Source organism: Vipera ursinii (assembly GCF_947247035.1).
Source record: "Vipera ursinii genome assembly, chromosome: 3".
Lineage (NCBI taxonomy): Eukaryota > Metazoa > Chordata > Lepidosauria > Squamata > Viperidae > Vipera > Vipera ursinii.
The window spans coordinates 104,445,171-104,463,848 of record NC_139516.1 but is presented as its reverse complement, the minus strand read 5'-3'; the positions used below and the strand labels follow the sequence as shown (position 1 = coordinate 104,463,848).

The 18,678-nt window shown below is 39.5% G+C and overlaps 1 protein-coding gene across 1 annotated transcript in view; it reads left to right on the top strand.

Moving 5' to 3' along the window:
• The window catches only part of HMCN1 (hemicentin 1), a gene marked incomplete at its 3' end in the record, with an annotated part of 535,761 nt that overhangs the window by 222,794 nt on the left and 294,289 nt on the right, over window positions 1–18,678 (top strand). Inside the window, 5 exon segments of the mRNA XM_083360257.1 lie at window positions 1,149–1,247; window positions 2,334–2,461; window positions 4,638–4,782; window positions 13,907–14,019; window positions 15,202–15,361. Coding sequence (XP_083216383.1) covers window positions 1,149–1,247; window positions 2,334–2,461; window positions 4,638–4,782; window positions 13,907–14,019; window positions 15,202–15,361 — 645 coding nt within the window.

Sequence of the window (18,678 nt, the reverse complement as noted above, 5' to 3'; positions counted from 1 at the left end):
GAATCCATACTAGCCTTCTCTCTCCCATCTTGTACCACTTACTGAATATAAAATAAATCACCAATGGCTCCCCTGGGGTAGGGTAGAGTCTCATGATTCCCTCCCTCCAATTGAAAGTAGCCTTTCTATGAATATTGCTTGAGCCTCTTCCTTATTATTCTTGCTGTTGATCGTATGGTTCTATCAAATATACAGGATTTACTTCAGAATAGATATGTCCATTCTGTGGTGCTTCTCTATTGAGAGGGTATCTAAACCTCAAGAAATACAGCTAGTGGAAGAGTAGAACGATCCAGTTTATATCCAGAATATTTTATAATACCACTATAGAATTGTCTGCTAAATCCTTGAGGTCAGGAAATCACACAGCAAGCCTCATTCAATGTGCAATATACTACCAAAGTGAGCTTTCTTGAATGCACCTCAATTGCTCTGAAGTCTGGGCCAGGATGGCCTGTCTACATCTGTCTATGTACTCTTTCTACTCAAAAAGGGGAAAGAGTTGCTGAATTAAGATCTGCTTTTTTATTTTTACTTATTAATGGGCATGTTGATCTCCTATGATTGATGTTACATAAGGCAGATATTCTCATGTTGGAACCACCCCAATCTATGAAAAAGAACAAGAGACTGTGTGGTTCCAACTGTAGCAGTCACAGCAAAAATGGCCATGGAGATGTAGAATCCTCCAGCTATGGGAATATCTGCACTGAACCATCGGAACTCAGCAAATCGCTGATTTCCAAAGACCTCTCCTCAGTGTCTTTAGAGAAGGTCTGTGCTGGACATCATCTGCTGAACCAGCAGAGAAAATGCTACTTTCAGAATGGAAAACCTTAGACTAATTGCAGCCTGACTCAGCATCCGCCTGATAATCAGTTGGAAACACTGATGTGAGGCTTGTCCTCAGTAAATGGTTAGAGGGGCATCTTCATATCCCAACAACCAGGACAGGTGATAGAACTCTGTAATTGCTTTCAGGCTATTACAATGATGTGAACTACATTTAGATTTAGCTTAACATAGCTGGAAAAATAATATTCAAAGGGAAAGTATATTTGCAGATCTCTTTGTTTAAGGATAATGTTTTTAATACAAAAAACCTTATTCCTTGTTTTTGTCTTTTTAAAACTTCTATACAATTTTAGATTTATGGCTGAATGATGAAGGAGCATATGTCTGTGAAGCTGAAAACCAGTTTGGAAAGATTATCTCAAGCCCAGCTACAATTACTGTGACAGGACTTGGTAATGAATAATAATATGAGATTTCAATATAGAAATAAAGTGTTCTCCACTTATAGTGTGTGCAACAACACCATGCTCTAAAGTTATGTTCAGAATCACATTTGTGTTAAATGTAAACCGATTTTTTTTTTTTGGTAAACCATTTATTGAGAAATTAGAGCAAGAATTGAATGAATGCATGCATGAATGAATGAATAAATAAATAATTCCATAGTTAGATTTCTTTTTGAGGAGCATTGAAATACTTCTATCTTTAATTTTAAGTATAACCTATATGAGCTTGAAACCAGTTTCATGAATACAAAACAATTGCGTTTCCTTCCTTCCTTCCTTCCTTCCTTCCTTCCTTCCTTCCTTCCTTCCTTCCTTCCTTCCTTCCTTCCTTCCTGAAAAGAAGGTAGTATGGATAATTGATGTGAGGATACCCAGATATAGTGGAATTGAAAGCAAAGAATTGGAGATCATAAAATATGAAATTCAAAATTATGGCATAAATCGGTCAAGGTGGTCTCAATGGTTATCAGCACACTAGGTGCCATACTAAAAAAAATTTGGACTATGTTAAGAAAATCTGCACATGGGCAACATTTCCATCTTTCTACTCAGCCTGGATCTGCACATGTACTACACCAATACAATATCTTAGGTTCTTGGGAAGAATTTGATGTGTATGAAGGCCACCATCAGCTGCAGAACTGGCAGCTGTAATTTCACATTGTGTATATATAATAATAATAAACCAGGTCCTTGGGAAGGATTCAATAGGTGAATAAATGCCAAATCAATCAAAGCATCTGGCTGACTGTGTGACCAACCATAAAAAACAACAATAAAAATGGAAGTGGCATGCTGTAATAGATAACAGATTATTTTGAGATTCATGGTGTCCATACAGTATGAATATAATCAGTGGTTCAGTAGATTTATTTATAATTAAGTTAAAGTAATCCATTTTCGAGAATTTTTTTGCTGTCTAGGATTTTTCTTAAGTCCCTTCAGAAGATGGATTTTTTGTGCAGTTTTATAGGAATATAAATAATCCTTGTATTATGATAATTTTTCATTTCCTGTCCCTCTTTGATATAGTTACACCTCTAATTGCAAGGAGTCCTGCAACAGCTAATGTCATTGAAGGACAGCAACTGACTCTGTCATGTATACTGCTGGCAGGAAACCCAATCCCAGAGCGGAAATGGATTAAAAGTAGCATGGTGGTAAGATAATATTTGAATATCTTTTACAGTTTTCTCCTTAAACTTACGCCCTTAAGTTTAAATACTGGTGAAACATGAACTCTCATGTATAAGAGTATTTCATTTTATATGCAGAACTTTCAAAAAAAGCAGATGGGCATAACTTATAGTATTGCATGGAGGCTGTTTTCTGACTCTGAAATTTCCTGCTAAATGACTTGGGAAAGTCAGTTTAGGGTAAGCTTTGAATACTTGTCAAAGTGTATTTAGCAGGGATAGACTTTGTGAGAAGCAGGAAAGCAATAAGTCTTAGGGGACTACCCAGAATTCTTGCAAATTTTGAAAAATCGTATCTAATAAATGATGCCACAATCATGATATGCCTATGCTTCCTGTGGTTCAATTCAATTTCAGTTTATTATTATTACGGCCAAAGGCCAACACATAAATTAAACATTCAAATAAAACAAAACTAAACATGACCAACAAAAGAAGACATAGAAATACATTACAATTAATGATGTAATCAATGGGTGACCAAGGTCTGCCTAGTTTTACAGACAGTATAAAAAACTAGCTACCTTCAGAAAAATTGAATCATGCTGACCTGACAATAAAAATACATTGAGTATAGTCTAATGCTGGATAAAAACACATAATAACATTAATTATAAAGGATTATTAAAAAGATCTAAAATGTTTATTTATGTTGCTGGTGAATCTCCAATGCTGCTGCCCAGAATCTAGCCACCTGCACCATGATCACTGCCTGCTCGTCCTTAAGCAGCTACTGGAGATAAATACTTTCCAAACAACCAGGATACCTATCAATTATGGAGAGGATATGGTTTTTCCGAATAGCTCTATAGAAGAAACATCGAAGGAGTATGTGTCCAATGGTCTCCACCTCTCCTGAACCACAGGAGCAGGATCTTTCAGCCAATGGTGTCTTTTTATACTTGCCATACAGCATGGCTGATAGAAACACATGGCACTGTGCAAGCGAGAATGCTTTCCCATGGTTTACTGACTCCAACTACTAAGATACACCTACTACTGGCAGATATAACCACATATCTAATAGCTTTCTGTGGTTGTAATATGATATCTGCATTTTTGTGTTGTGCTAATTTGCTATTTGACACCCATAGTTAAGACTATAAATTAACTTCACCTGGAGATTATTACATTTGAATTGTGCAAATTTCTATTTCTGGAGAAGGATAACTTCACCAGTTGGAGGTAAATATAAGCAGAAAAATATTATGTTTCATTAATCTTCCTTTCAGCTGAAGTTTTAATGGGGGATTTCTAATCAATTTTAAGTTTGATGTAGAGGTAGTTTGATTTAATCTGTACACAATAACCATGTTTTCCTTTCAGGAGAACCATTTGTGTAAATTGTTTTATATATATAAAAAGTATAACTTAATTTTATCTCCCACAGAATGGTTTGTTATAGGCTTGTGAAGATAAGCAGAAGTTTTATTAGGGTGCATGAGCATTGCAATTTGTAACTATGCTTGTAATTTACAGGATAAAAGAATGGAAAGTTGTGGAGAAAATAAACTGCATATTCCAGTGGCCCTGACAGAGACAGGAAACCTCTTCTTAAATATGTACTGAAAATTAATTCATTGAAACTATGCTACAACCAGAAACAAGAAAATCAGAACCATACACTCCAGGAAAGTCTACAGACTTCAAAGGGAGATAATTCCATATGCAGCCCTTAGACTGAATCACTGTTTTAATACACTTTGGTATTCTATTATGGAAGCCATGAAAGGAGTCAAACTTTTGCTATATTCCAGTTGAAAAAGTCAAGCTTTGCATATGATTTGAAGCCATTTATTGCTTCCTTCACTTTCCCAAGCTCTCATGTTTTTCATTTAGAGGAGAAAGGGGAACACAGAAGTAAAAAGCACTTCCTGAACTCTGGGTGATCCTGTACCTAAAAGATGCAAAATGGATCTAGGGGTCCAGGTGTAAGAAAGAGAGTCATATGGTCTTGTTTATCTTCAAAGGTTGAAAAAACAAGCAAAATAAAACTTCTGCAAGATTTTTCTCATTTAAGTCAGCTAGCTGGAAAACATTGGTTATATTTTTTAAAAACCCTGAATATGCCAGGTGTAAATGACCAGACTAAATGGAAAATGGAGATAAGTCTTATCTGCCTTCCCCACTCCAACTCTAGGTGGTCCAGTCTCCTTATATCAGCCTCCGAAGTGATGGGAGTCTTCACCTTGAAAGGGTTCGATTACAGGATTCTGGAGACTACAGTTGCATGGCCAGCAATGTTGCTGGGACAGACAACAAAACAACCACTGTTAATGTCTTTGGTGAGTGAAACATTTAGTGTTTTCATTACTTTTCAGTATTAAGATTTCACTAGTACTCCATTCATCCCATGATGATTGGTAGATTGTCACTGAAATTGCACACTAAGTTTAAAAACTCTGCAAATGATCAGTTCAGATGACTGAGCAACGGCCTGTTCCTATAATCTGCCAGTTCCCAGTAGTCTGCTCGTTGATGAGGAACAAGATCTGACATTACCAGCAGCCTGAATTTAATCCTTGAGAGATTGTTTTCAAGTGAATACAGAAATGAATAGAACTGCTGTCATGCAGTGCATTGTAGTTCATGTTTTTACTCAATCCAGCCTTTTTTTGATGCTTCCTACGGGGTTCATAGGATAAGAAAAGGGATACAGTCAGTTGAAAGGGAAAGCAAAATCTCCACTGCTCAAAATTCTGCAATTTTGCCTCCTTTAGTTGGTTCCCTGTTTGCTATCTTTCTACTTTATTCTTTTGCCCTCAAAGAAGAAAGAAATACATTAAATAATCATTCATGAGAACTATAGTCTATGGTCATATCTTTTTCTCATATTCATCCTCATAATAAGCAGTGTTCTGCTGGTCTGACTATAAAAATGATTTGATTTGATAAGTCAGTGATAGCTTGTGGAGTAAAGGAATAAAATCTTCAATATGTTCTGTGTTTTCAATTGCAAATATATCCAACACATATATTATGTAAATTTCTCATTTCATAGGGTAAGTATAGCTAAGGAGATTTGTTGGAATCCTGAAGGTAATAAACTGGTTCCAGCTGCTCATGAAAGGCAGATGAGATGTGTATGTATGTTAAAGGTCTTGTGCATGCAGAATGTGCTAAACGGCTATGTGAAAGAAAAGTTCTTTGTATCCAGAACACAATTTTGATTTTTCCCACTGAAAGTTCCATTGCATGAATTGCTTCAAAGTGGAAGAAGACATCTGTGTCTCACCCAGATGTTCTGATTGTACAATCTTCTGGATAAACAGAACATGTGAATAAAATGCTATCCAAAAATAGGTCTTCTCTGAATGAATGTTTTGAAGTAATAAATGTTTCTGCAGACATAGTTATTTTTTAATGAAACAGGCAGATGAAAGAATTATCCAAATGCAGTTTAAAAGCTTTGATCAAGGATTAAAAAGAAGAAGCTAGTGAATCGGGTGGTGTGGTTTAAAGAAACAACTAGTATCATATTTTTTAAAAACTGCTATGCTGATCACAGTAAGCACAGAGGATTTGTAATGTCCCACCTTTTTTCAGTAGCGTCATTCATCATAATTAAAAAAACCCTCTGTAAAATTAAGAGATGAATGCTTAAAACAACCAATAAAATGCCTAACAAGGAGGCAGCAAATTATTTTTCCTAAGTTTTTGCAAGTGAGTATTGTTTATGGTAGCATGTTAAGAACTGTTAGAAAGGTTGTGATAGCTATTCAAAATATAAAAGACTTACAAAGGCAAGAAGATTTTAAGGTGGAGAGCAAATCTGTATATACTATTAACACATAGATCCTTAAACAAAAGGAATAACAGCTGACAAGCTTATTTGAAACAGTTTCATTTTTCAGCAGATGGATATTATTTCCCATTCTTATCTTTCTGCAACAGTTCTCTATAGATCATTATGTAGGTCTGTGAATGGGTAGCATTGATGATCCATCCTTAAGATGATAATATAATGTTTTGCATGCTTTATGGAGGTATATCATATGTGAATCTGGAAGCCACCTGTATGAAAGTTATTTTTTCATCTCTGATTGGAGATGTTTATGACATCCTTTTACTATTGCTGAGATAATATGGTCTCCTGCCCATGCATCTGTCAGGGCTTCAAAGCATGCATTTAAAAGGAACCATTACACATTTGTTGTCTTTACTTTTGCTTCTTCTTGGTACTGTCATGGAAGTGTCTATATTTTTTTGTGGTTCAGTATTGACATACCTAGTTCTCCATAGTTACATTTATCATCACTACCTTTAAGTCAACCAGCAGCTAAGTGTCTTTTGTGCTTACCTGCATTTCCCAAACTCTAGCGCATCTAAACATGCTCTGATAATGCATAAATGAAAATAGTTTGCCAACCTCCCCCTCCCCCCACAAAAAAGGGTTTTGTTCCTGGCCTCCATGACCTACATGCATATTGTTATGATTTATTTGTTTATTTTATTTATTTATTTATTTTATTTATATACCGCCCTTCTCCCGAAGGACTCAGGGCGGTGTACAGGGCAATAAAAATAAGAATACAGGATACAAGATTTAAAATTAAATGATTGTGCCCGATGCAGTAAGTTAGTTAAAAACAATGTTAAAACCCCAAACCCATCAGACTAGGCTGGCTTGTTCGAATAGATAAGTTTTTAGATCACTACAGAAGGAGCGAAGGTCGGGGGCCATCCGGAGTTCAGCCGGTAAGCAGTTCCAAAGGACTGGCGCGCCCACCGAGAACGCCCTCCCCCTGGGGGTCACCAGTCGACATTTTCTGACCGGTGGTACCCTGAGGAGGCCCTCTCTGTGGGAGCGCACTGGACACAGGGAAGTTGACGCCGGCAGCAGGTGCTCCCGTAGGTAATCCGGACCCATGCCATGTAGGGCTTTATATTTATTTATTTATTAATGGGACTTATATCCCGCCCTATCTCCCGGGGGACTCAGGGCAGCTAACAACAACAAAACTTAAAGGTCTCTGTACAGTAAATTAAAATTAAAAATTGAAATAAATTAAAATAAATTAAAGAATAGAGTTAAAATTGTAAACATAATTAAAATCCCTGTCAGTCCAGGTCAGCCAGGTGGAAAAGGAGTGTTTTGAGGCCACGGCGAAAGGAGTGGAGATCTTGGGCCATCCGAAGCTCAGGGGGGAGCTGGTTCCATAGGGCTGGTGCTCCCACAGAGAAGGCTCTTCCCCTGGGGGTCGCAAGCCGACATTGTCTGGCCGACGGTACCCTGAGGAGGCATTCTCTGTGTGAGCGTACTGGGTGATGGGAATTCGTTCCCGGCAGCAGATGGTCCTGCAAGTATCCTGGGCCTAAACCATGTAGGGCTTTAAAGGTAATTACCAGCACCTTAAATCTCACCCAGAGGGCAACCGGTAGCCAATGCAGCTCACGCAGGAGGGGTGTAATATGGGAGTATTGGGGTGCTCCCATCACTACCCGTGCAGCTGCACTCTGCACCAGTTGAAGCCTCCGGGTGGTCTTCAAGGGCAGCCCCATGTAGAGAGCATTGCAGTAGTCTACACGGGAGGTAACGAGTGCGTGGGTGACTGTACATAGGGCATCTCGGTCCAGAAAGGGACACAATGGTGTACCAGGCGAATCTGGGCAAATGCCCCCTAGCCACGACTCCAATATGATCTTCAAAACTGAGTTGTGAATCCAGGAGGATGCCCAGGTTGCGTGCTCTATCAACGGGAGGTAGCATCTCCTCCTATAATCAAAGATGGAACCTCTTGGACTAAACGAGATGTCGGTATGTAAAGACACTCAGTCTTGGCTGGGTTGAGCCGGAGCCTGTTCTTTCCCATCCAAATCTGTACTGCTTCCAGGCAACGGGACATCACATCGAGGGCATCACTGGGTTGGTTTGGGGTGGAGATGAACAACTGGGTATCATCCGCATATTGGTGATACCTCACACCAAAACCACGAATGATCTCACCCAGCGGCTTCATATAGATGTTGAACAGGAGGGGCAAGAGTACCGACCCCTGAGGCACCCCACAACTAAGGGGCCTTGGGGTTGACCTCTGCCCCCCTGCCAACACCGTCTGCGAATGGCCCGAGAGGTAGGAGGAGAACCATCGTAGAATGGTGCCTCCCACTCCCAACCCCTCAAGACGACGCAGCAAGATACCATGGTCAATGGTATCAAAACCCGCTGAGAGATCTAATAGGACCAGGACAGAGGAGTAACCCCTATCTCGGGCCTGCCAGAGATCATTCACCAGCACGACCAATGCCATCTCTGTGCTATATCCGGGCCTGAAACCTGATTGGTACGGATCCAGATACTCAGTTTCCTCCAGGACCAAAGGGAGTTGCCGTGCCACCACACTCTCAATGATTTTCGCAAGAAAGCGAAGGTTGGAGACAGGACGAAAGTTGTTTAAAATAGCTGGATCCAATGCAGGTTTCTTAAGGAGGGGCCTTACTACCGCCTCTTTCAAGGCGGCAGGGAAGTACCCTTCACTCAGTGAGGCATTGATAACTGCTAGGAGCCAGCCTCCTGTAACCTCCCGAGACGCATAGACCAGCCACGAGGGACACGGGTCCAATAAACACGTGGCGGCACTTAATTTCCACATGATCCTGTCCACTTCATCTGGAGTCACAGGATCAAACTCTTCCCAAATGTTCTCGGCCAAACTCATTGTTTTCCTCTCGTCAGATACTGCCCAGTCAGAGTCCAGACCAGCCCGAATCTGAGCAATTTTGTCCACTAGATATTTACTAAATTCCTCGGCTCGTCCTCGTAATGGGTCCTCTCCTGTCCCTTGATTTAAAAGGGAGCGGACCACTCTAAACAGGGTGGCCGGGCGGTTGTCTGCGGACGCAATGAGGGTGGTGAAGTAAGTGCGCTTTGCCAGCTCCATTGCCACAAGATAAGATCTAGAAAAGGATCTTAACTGTGTTCGGTCAGACTCGGACCGACTGGTTCTCCAAATGCTCTCTAGGCTCCTTCTCCAGCGTTTCATCTCCCGCAGGTCCTTGGAGAACCAAGGAGCGAGTCGGGACCTGCGCCAGGTCAGAGGACGCAAAGACACAACGTGGTCGAGAGCCTCCGAAGCAGCCTGTTGCCAGGCATTAACTAAGGACTCGACCGGGCTGTGGTAGAGGGAGGTAGGGATCAGTCCAAGCGCCATCTGGAACTTATCTGGGTCCATCAGGTACCTGGGGCAGAACCATCTGGTTGGTTCCACCTCCTGACAGCGGGGGGTGACGTGACAGAGGCCCAACCGCAGGAGATAATGGTCTGTCCATGAAAGGGGTTGAGATGTTGGAGTAATCCCACCCAGTCCATTAAGCCATTGCCCAGAGATAAAAATAAGATCAGGCGTGTTTCCCCCCTCGTGAGTCGGGTCCTGAATAATTTGGGTCAGGTCCATGGCCGTCATGGAAGCCATGAACTCTCGGGCCACCTCCGATGTACTGCCCAGGGAAGGCAGATTAAAGTCTCCCAGAACCATAAGTCTGGGAAATTCAACCGCCAGTCCTGAGAGGGCGTCAAGTAGCCTGGGTAGAGCCGTTGCTACGCAGCTTGGAGAGAGGTATACCAGCAGTAGGCCCAATTGACCACCAGGACCCCACCTTAAGAGGAGGGATTCACATCCGTCTATCTGAGGGGCAGTGGTCTCCCGTGGACGGAGGGTCTCTTTGATAACGATGTATGTCATCACCAGCACCTTGAATCTCACCCAGAAGGCAACTGGAAGCCAATGCAGCTCATGGAGCAGAGGTGTAACATGGGAGTATCGGGAGACCCCCAATACCAGCTGAAGCTTCTAAGTGGTCCTCAAGGGCAGCCCCATGTAGAGAGCATTGCAGTAGTCTAAACGAGAGGTCACAAGTGCATGAGTGACTGTACGCAAGACATCCAGGTCCAGATAGGGTCGCAACTGGCGCACCAGACGAATCTGGGCGAAGACCCCTCTAGTCACAGCTCCTATATGATCTTCTAAGGTGATTATATTAGCTGATTGCAGAATAAAAAAAAATCTGACTGATTGGTTTTTTGTAGACTAGTGGTGAAGGAAGATTGTTTTAAACAGATGGTAGGCTGATGATTAATGTGGCATATAAATCTGTATGCAGAATTCTTTTTAATGCTTGTGTGCAAATAATGTTGGGCAAAAGTGCAAAGATAAAACTTTATGGTGGCTATAAGCATAATGATACCACAATGGTACAAAGTGTCCACAAAAAAGACCATCTGAATAGTATGACAGGGATGAAATAATACATGTACAAACCAGTCTAGGGCAACTTTATGAACAAGAAGATGCTAAACATCTAATGGAAGATGAAAAGAAGATTAGTTTCACTTGGGTTCAGATGCTGAAGCTGAATGCAGGCCCCTGGGAAGAGAGGACAAGAACCCTGCAATGAGAAAGAGCTGGTCCTTTTGGACTGCAGAGATATGGCTAAAGTTCTCAGTGTTAGAATAATGTTGATAATCTTACAGCGTTCAAGGAAAAAGCAGACTTTTATTCAGTAGGGAATCAGACAAGGGAAGGATGGGCACATATCAAGTTAGATCTGGAATGGCTTTGGTGTCAGCACAGTGAACTGATTAATACAGCCATTTGGAAACACTCTAGATGTTTGTATTTTCCCCCAAATAATTGTCATGCTTTCCAAGTTAAGTATGTCATTCTTCTTCATGAGAAAACTTGTCAAAGAAATCTTACAATTGTGAATACATTTGCACTCTATTATCATTGAAAATTATACAGTATCTATAAAGAATTCATGCTATAACAGTCTTATTGAAGATTTTATTTTATTTTATTTATTATACTTTATTACACTTATTGGTATTTTATTATGCTTAAACACATTTTGGAGACTCTAATGTAAAGCCTCCTTTAAAGATTGCAAATCCCAATTCAAATGGTTGATTATTGTACTCCAGTCGTAACCCCCTCCCACATCTCCATTCCCAGTTTAGTCTTCATTTGTCCTTTGTTCTCCCTACAACCTTCATGTTCTTTAAGACCCTCTGGATTGAGTGATATGAATGGGCTTTCAGAAGTTTATTTTCCATTGGAAAGGGTTATAAGCAGTGACCAGCAGCACTAGCATGCATGCATACTTTGCAAGAAAAGAGAGTTTGCTTGAAATAAGTCCAAATCAATGGGAAGCCTGGTGAAGGTTCAGGTGTTCACAGAAATGTTGGTCAATGAAGATCAAATTTTGGAATACTTGGATTTCAATACTTGAATGCACAGGGTCTGGTTGGATTGGTTGTTCCCAATTAAGAGATACTGGTTACCAGCTCATATATAGACTACCACTGGGGAGGAGGTTCACTTAAGGTTTGTGCCTCTCTTGCCTGATAAGGAGGTGTGTGGAGCACTTCTGCATTGCTGTTTGTGTTTGTTTGGACCCTCCTTGTTCCACCACCAGCACAGCTACTCTGGATGATTCCAGGTTGCCTTCTCATGCTGGCTCAGGAATTTTGGGAGTTGAAGTCCACAAGTTATAAAAGAGCCAAGGTTGCCTACCCCTGGTATAGCCAATCTAAATAAAAGTAGTTTTTAGTCTTCTGTGGAGTCTTATTTTTTGGTCTGGTCTGCCTCATAGGATTGATAAAAGGAGGTTAAGAGGGTTCATACTCTGGTTATGTTACCCTAGTTACTGTCATTAAGATTGGGAATTTTCAAGTTTTATTTGTTAATATTTAATGTTATGGCTTCTACAATATTGCAGAATAGTCCTTTAAATGTGTATGGTTGTTATACTTTATTTCTTTTAGTTGTATTTGTTTTATCTGGTTATTTGTTAAGTTATGAATTAATTTTATTGAATTGAATATTGTAATTATTGTGGATGAATATTGTGATTTTTTAAAATTTGTAATGCACTATGATAAAGAAGTATTGTTACTGTTACATATTGTAAGGTCCCACCCCAATCCACATCTTAGGGAAGAAGAACTCTTGGAGACAGAATTGTCGAAAAAGGAACTTTTTACTAAAACATGATTGTCAGTGGAAAATCTAGACAGGATCTGAAAACTGTGTTACAGATTGATACTTTTAAAGTGTCCCCAAGTGAACCCCCTCCCCTCAGTCCATTTGGTCAGTCCCGGATCAATTAAGGTTCAGGTGTCAAAACCTTTCAAGGGAAGAGGGATCATCCATGCCTTTATGACATTTCCTTCCTCCCTTTCAGATTGTAATCGGAGATACAAACCAGATCTCTCCCCCCTCCCTTTCTTTGTTCTTCTCAATTCAAAGGTTCTTCCCCTGGTCTGATGATACCTCCAGGCAGGCTGAATAAACACCCTTGCAACAAATGGATAAGGATGGCCAATTAACCTCTTCTCTTCTCCTTGGGAATGGCAGAATCCAGTGAGGGATGTAAGATTTTAGAACATACAGATAGGGATTTATGAATGGGATATAAATGGATTCTGACACATATTTTAAATCTATTCTATTTACAGCTTAATTTCATTTTAGGAGTCTCCTGTGCAAATGTTTCACAAATTCTATTTCTAAAAACAAAGTTGTATGTTATTGCTTTAGTTATCATTCAGCATAACTTTCTTCTCTCCTATGTTATATAGCATGGGTGTCAAACCTGCCACATGTCACGACATATTGTTTCTCTTTTTGCATTGCTGGTAATGGGGTGGGTGCGGGTTCAATATGATGAAACTGGCCCGCTGGTCGGCAGTTTGACACTCCTGTTATATAGGAATGTCAATTTTGTAATATAATACCAGCTACTTGTTCATTTTATTGGCTATGGCTTAGGGAATCAGGAAACCCAAACCAACACATTTGTTGCTATGTTTTGTGTGTGAGACAAAGGAAGACATTCCTTGTTATCTAATCTAAATAAAAGGCATAATGCAGGAATGGCCGTCTTTGAAACCTGGAGACATATCTGAGAACCTGTTAGATGTTCACTTGTGAAGTGGCCACATGGGAGATTTGTTTGGTTGTGAAATAGTTGTCATAGTGAACACAGCCACCCACAAAAACCCTTTACCAGAAGATGAACTAACAGATCTCCTCACATTCTTTCTGACATCCCACTGGATCTTTGTGGAGCTCAAATTCACATAAATACAAATATGGTGTAAGAACCTAGTATCTGCAGCATGCTAGCTTCTTATTTAATATTTTAATTAAAATATTTTTTTTAAAAAAAGTCAAGTGGGTCAGATGGTCTGGTGGGTACCAAAGGAGTATTTTTCATCACATCATTGACTGTGGACCCTACATTGCCTATACATGCCATTACATCTAGATAAGACTGAAACTTAAAAAGATTGAAAGATTGGGATGGAATGTCGGCATTAAAGGATTATGCTTTATTATAGACAGCAACATGTAAAACAACCTGTAATAAGAAACAATTTGTAAGATATCTGCATATTTTTTATTTTAGTTCCACCCATAATCCACCATGGACAACAGATATTTAATACTATAGAAGATGTCCCACTTACATTGCCTTGCAAAGCCAGTGGAGTTCCTAAGCCATCCATAGTATGGTCCAAGGTAATTGCAATGTTTTGATCAACTGAACTTGAACTTTAATGAGTTAGGTGTATTTATGTACTTAAAATATTGATAGCTTATGTCCTGTCCAGACAGCATATGCTACCATTTAATACAAATAGTCCTCAACAGTTCATCTAGTGACTGTTTGAAGTTATAATGGCACAGAATGGCACTTATGATCATTACAGCATCCCCATGATCATGTGATTCACATTCGGATGTTTGACAACTGGTTCATATTTATGATGGGAGCAATGTCTTGGGGTCATGTGATCCCCTTTTGTAACGTTCTGGCAAGCAAAGTCAATACAGAAACCAGATTCACTTAACAACTGTGCTGCTAACTTAACAAATGCAATGATTCACTTAATAACTGTGGCAAGGAAAGTCATAAAATGGGGCAAAACTCACGTAACAAATTTCTCACTTAGCAACATAAATTTTGGGCTCAACTGTGATCATACTGTATATTGAGAACTCCCTTTAGTACCAACACATTGAGAAGGCATAATATTCAAGAATGCCATCTTAAGGCAAATTTGCTGCCTCTACTTAGGCTGCTAGTTAGGACAACGAGGCAAGCTGTCATGTGTTTAAAGTAGCTTTCAGACATACAGTATCTCCAGTAGTGGGATTCAAATATGGAACAACTGGTTCTCTGTGTGGATGCCGCTTCTGGAAGTCCATTCTGGGCCTGGGCAACAAAAAATTAGCTACCACTTCTGCCAAATTGGTGTGAACTGGCTGAATCCCACCACTGAGTTTCTCCACATATGACTGGCTATGAAGAAGGAGAAGAGAAGGTACTTTCTATACAGAATAGATCTATGTATTATCTGGAAATACTCATTGCTTAAGTTATCATAGTTACTGTAGAAAATCTTTCGGATTAAGCTTGTCTAATAGTTAAATGTAGTTTAGCAGGTACTTTTTAGAGCTATAGATTTAAAACAATGAAAGAGGGAAGGACAATTCTCAAAGGAGCATTTGAGGCTAACTCTTAATGTAAACTGAGCCAATAATAACAGAAAACTGTAATTTTAAAAGAAAGCAGTGACACTATGACTTTGAAGCAAGCTGGGATGATAAGAAGCTGAGCATTATTAAGATATGCTTTGGCAATTTTTACTTCATGTTCCATACCAACAAGTTCATCTTCATTTTCCTGTCTTTTTACAGAAAGGAGAAGTGATTCCTCCCAGTAGTTTAATGTTTTCTGTTGGGTCTGATGGAAGTCTTGATGTAGTTTCTCCAGGAAGTGAGGAGTCTGGGGAATACATCTGCACTGCAACCAATGCAGCAGGTTATGCCACACGGAAAGTACAGCTGACAGTCTATGGTAAATAGAAGTGAAAGTGTAAATCAATCTAAGAGTGCAGTATGAGGCTCAGTCTGAAACTCCTAGTCTGCAAGTAGCTTTTGAAAGTGCCCAGAACCAGTGCTTTTCTTTAAAAAAAAAAAGGTGCCAGAACTCTCATCTTGGTGGCCGCAGGAGGCAGGGGGCAGGGGGAGCGTTGCTGCAGTCACGGGTGCGAGGGGTGTTGGTGGCACGCTGCCCCCCAGGGCTGGAGCTGGCACGGCTGGTGCTGTGGGAGCAGCGGGGCCCACTCTATATGGCGGGGCTGCACAGGGTGGGCGACAGAGGCGGTGCATGCCAGGCGATGCAGGGCGGCCACTTAGGCACGCAGGGTGAGGTGATGGTGGCACAGGTCCAGCATCAGGTAGGCCACCAGCCTGGCTGACACAGGGGAGCACAAAGAAGGAGTGCCAATGGACTCCGCAGAACCCACTTCCCACTCCTTGTCCTCTTTTACTTACCTAGTTGAGATAGTATAGTTGGGCAGCAGGGAGGGATGCAAAGTTCATGCCAAATTGCCTTCACTGCAGACAACTTGCCGGTGCAACATTTTCCTGCCAGGTCTTTTGGCACACTCAGCAGCAATTCCTATTGGCTTTTAAAAGCCAATAGGCTTTTGAAAGCCAATAGAGGGAGTAGCACAGCTTGTGCAAAATCTTTTTTCTTTTTGTGCAAAAATGGGTGCCGGAATGCCATTCTGAGCATTCTATGAGAAAAAAAGCCCTGCTTTTATGTTTTAATCTTATGATTTTAAAAATATTGTAAGTTGCCCCAAACTTCGCCAGGTGCATACAAATTGCATACAAATATTATATAAATAATACAAAGGTAGAACATATGTTAAATATACATCAAATGATAACATGCTTCCCTACAAAGTCAATTCTTGCTCAATGACAGACCAAGGAGTTAACTCAGAAAGGCAAGAGGAAAATCTAGAAGAGGTCTGTGCAACTTGTAGAAGGGAAAGGCCCACACTGATAAATTAAAAATCTTTGTGGTCTGCAAAGGAATGCTGGTGGGCTAATGAATGATTTGGTGACTAGAGGAGCATCTACAGTGTTGGAGCTCATGGTCATGGTAAGCCATGGAGGCACTAGGCAACATGATTTTCAGGGCAGTGGTGGTGATTTTATTACTTTTTTTAAAAAAAAAGTCTGTGCTCTGTCCAAGGGTACTTGGTAGGCTACATGTACAGGCCTGGTCTAGAATTTATTTTGGAGCATTCAACTATCTAGAGCAGGCATGTCAAGCTGATTTTGTTTGAGGCAACTTCTTATAAAAGAATTGCCATTAATTTGTTTTAATACAATAATTTAAATCAATTTTTCACTTGATTTCAAATTAAATGAATTATATTGGTTGACAATGAGATTTTTTTTAGTACAATTGCCAAATGCAATAAACTGGTTTTAGGTATATGTGTGCACTAATTATTTCAACACCAATACATTTTAACAACATATTCCATTTGTAAATGAATGCAAATGCAAATTATACAATTTTTTGTGCAAAAATAAAACAAAATAACAGATTTAGGAGCTGTTATCATTAGTTATCCTTAGATAAAAAATAATTCCATCATCCAAAACTTTGTTATACTGTATTTAACGAACAGATGCTTTGGGATTAAAAAAAGACTGACTACATTTGATTGTGGATCACCATGGCATTAAAACAAAATTCGAACAGTGTATGAAAAATAAAGGTTCCCTAAACGTCTGCTGGCTATATCTATACATTTTCCTTGATAGCATATCACATATAATTGAAGATTATAATTAGTTGCGTGTGCACGTTCAGCAAGTGTGATGTATTTGTGCTGGGATTTCTAGGCCTCTTTCCAACCACATCCAGAAAATTTTGTAACAAACATTGGAATTCTTAAGGCCATGTTTTGTATTTCCCAGCAATCTGTTACTGGAAGGAAAAAGCAATCGCTGCTGTGTTACTGACCCCAGAGAAGCATTTGCATGTATCCTTAAGGTGCCATAGTTTTGGATGAGAAATATTGGTTGCAAAGTTGGCATTTCTGAATCTAATACAGATATTTTGGACTTATTTTTCTTTCTTTGCATGTCTGATATTTTTAAAATGGCATATGCTACTGACTACACTTATGCACATATGTAGCATCTTTTGCTAGGATACATGACCACTGCTTTTCCAGAATGTGAAAAGTGAATGATTGTGACTAAATAAAATTTTAATGTACAGATAATACCACCAGAAATTATTTTAGCCTTTTTAATAAATGTTGTTATTGATGTTAACCTCACCATGGAAAACATCATATATTGTTATGTATATACTAGATTAATTATTTATAGACTGAAGTGCAACATAACTAGATTCTAAATAATCTATTTTTCAAAACACACAACAGTCCAAACAGTAAAAGTAAAGTCCAAATTAAGAACATTTGATTCTTAAGAATTGTTTAATTTAAAGTGGTTTAGTTGTAATAGAAGGTTAGATTCAAAATAGTTTTCAAGAGTCTGTAGAAAATATATTATTTTTTCTAGCATCAGCTAAATTAGACATATTACATTGAGAAAAATGTTTGATTTCATTGCAGAGATGTTAACAGAGGAAATAATTATTTTGTTATCTAATTTTACCTTCCAAAAGACTGAAGCAGATGAAAAATGTGAGGTTCTTTCCTGTTGGCTTTTCTTAATTAGCTGTTTTAGATTCTAAAAGTTTAGTTCCCAAAGAAGTAACCCTGTAAATAACTTTAATGTCCTCCAGTAGGGCAGGCTCTTTTATGACTCAAGGACTTCAACTCCCAGAATTCCTGAGCCAGCATGACTCAGCTTGAAAACCTCTCACTTTCCCCTCAGCATGGCTGGCTCAAGATTTCTGGGAGTTGAAGTCCATGAGTCATAAAAAAGGGCGAAGATTGCCTAGCCCTGCAATAGGCTTTCAGACGGAGCTCTTTTTTTTTGCAAAAAAGGTGCCAGAACGCCGTTCTGAGCGTTCTATGAGAAAAAAAGCCCTGCCCAGAACCTTGTTGAAATTGTCAACAAACTGCAATTAACATGAGGCATTGCAAAATTTATTATAGTTTGTAATCAAATTATATTGTTAAATTTAAATATAAGTTAAGCTCCTTCTAATTGTTGCCCCAACAACCCTAACGATAACCCATTTTTTGTCTGGTCCTGGCCTGCCTACTTTTTAACATCACTTTTAGTATGCCAGTCAAGTATGGCTCTCAACTTAATAAGATTGGGCATCCCTACTCTATACAGAACTGCCAATATCAGTAATAATTTGGAGCTAAAATGTGTCACAAG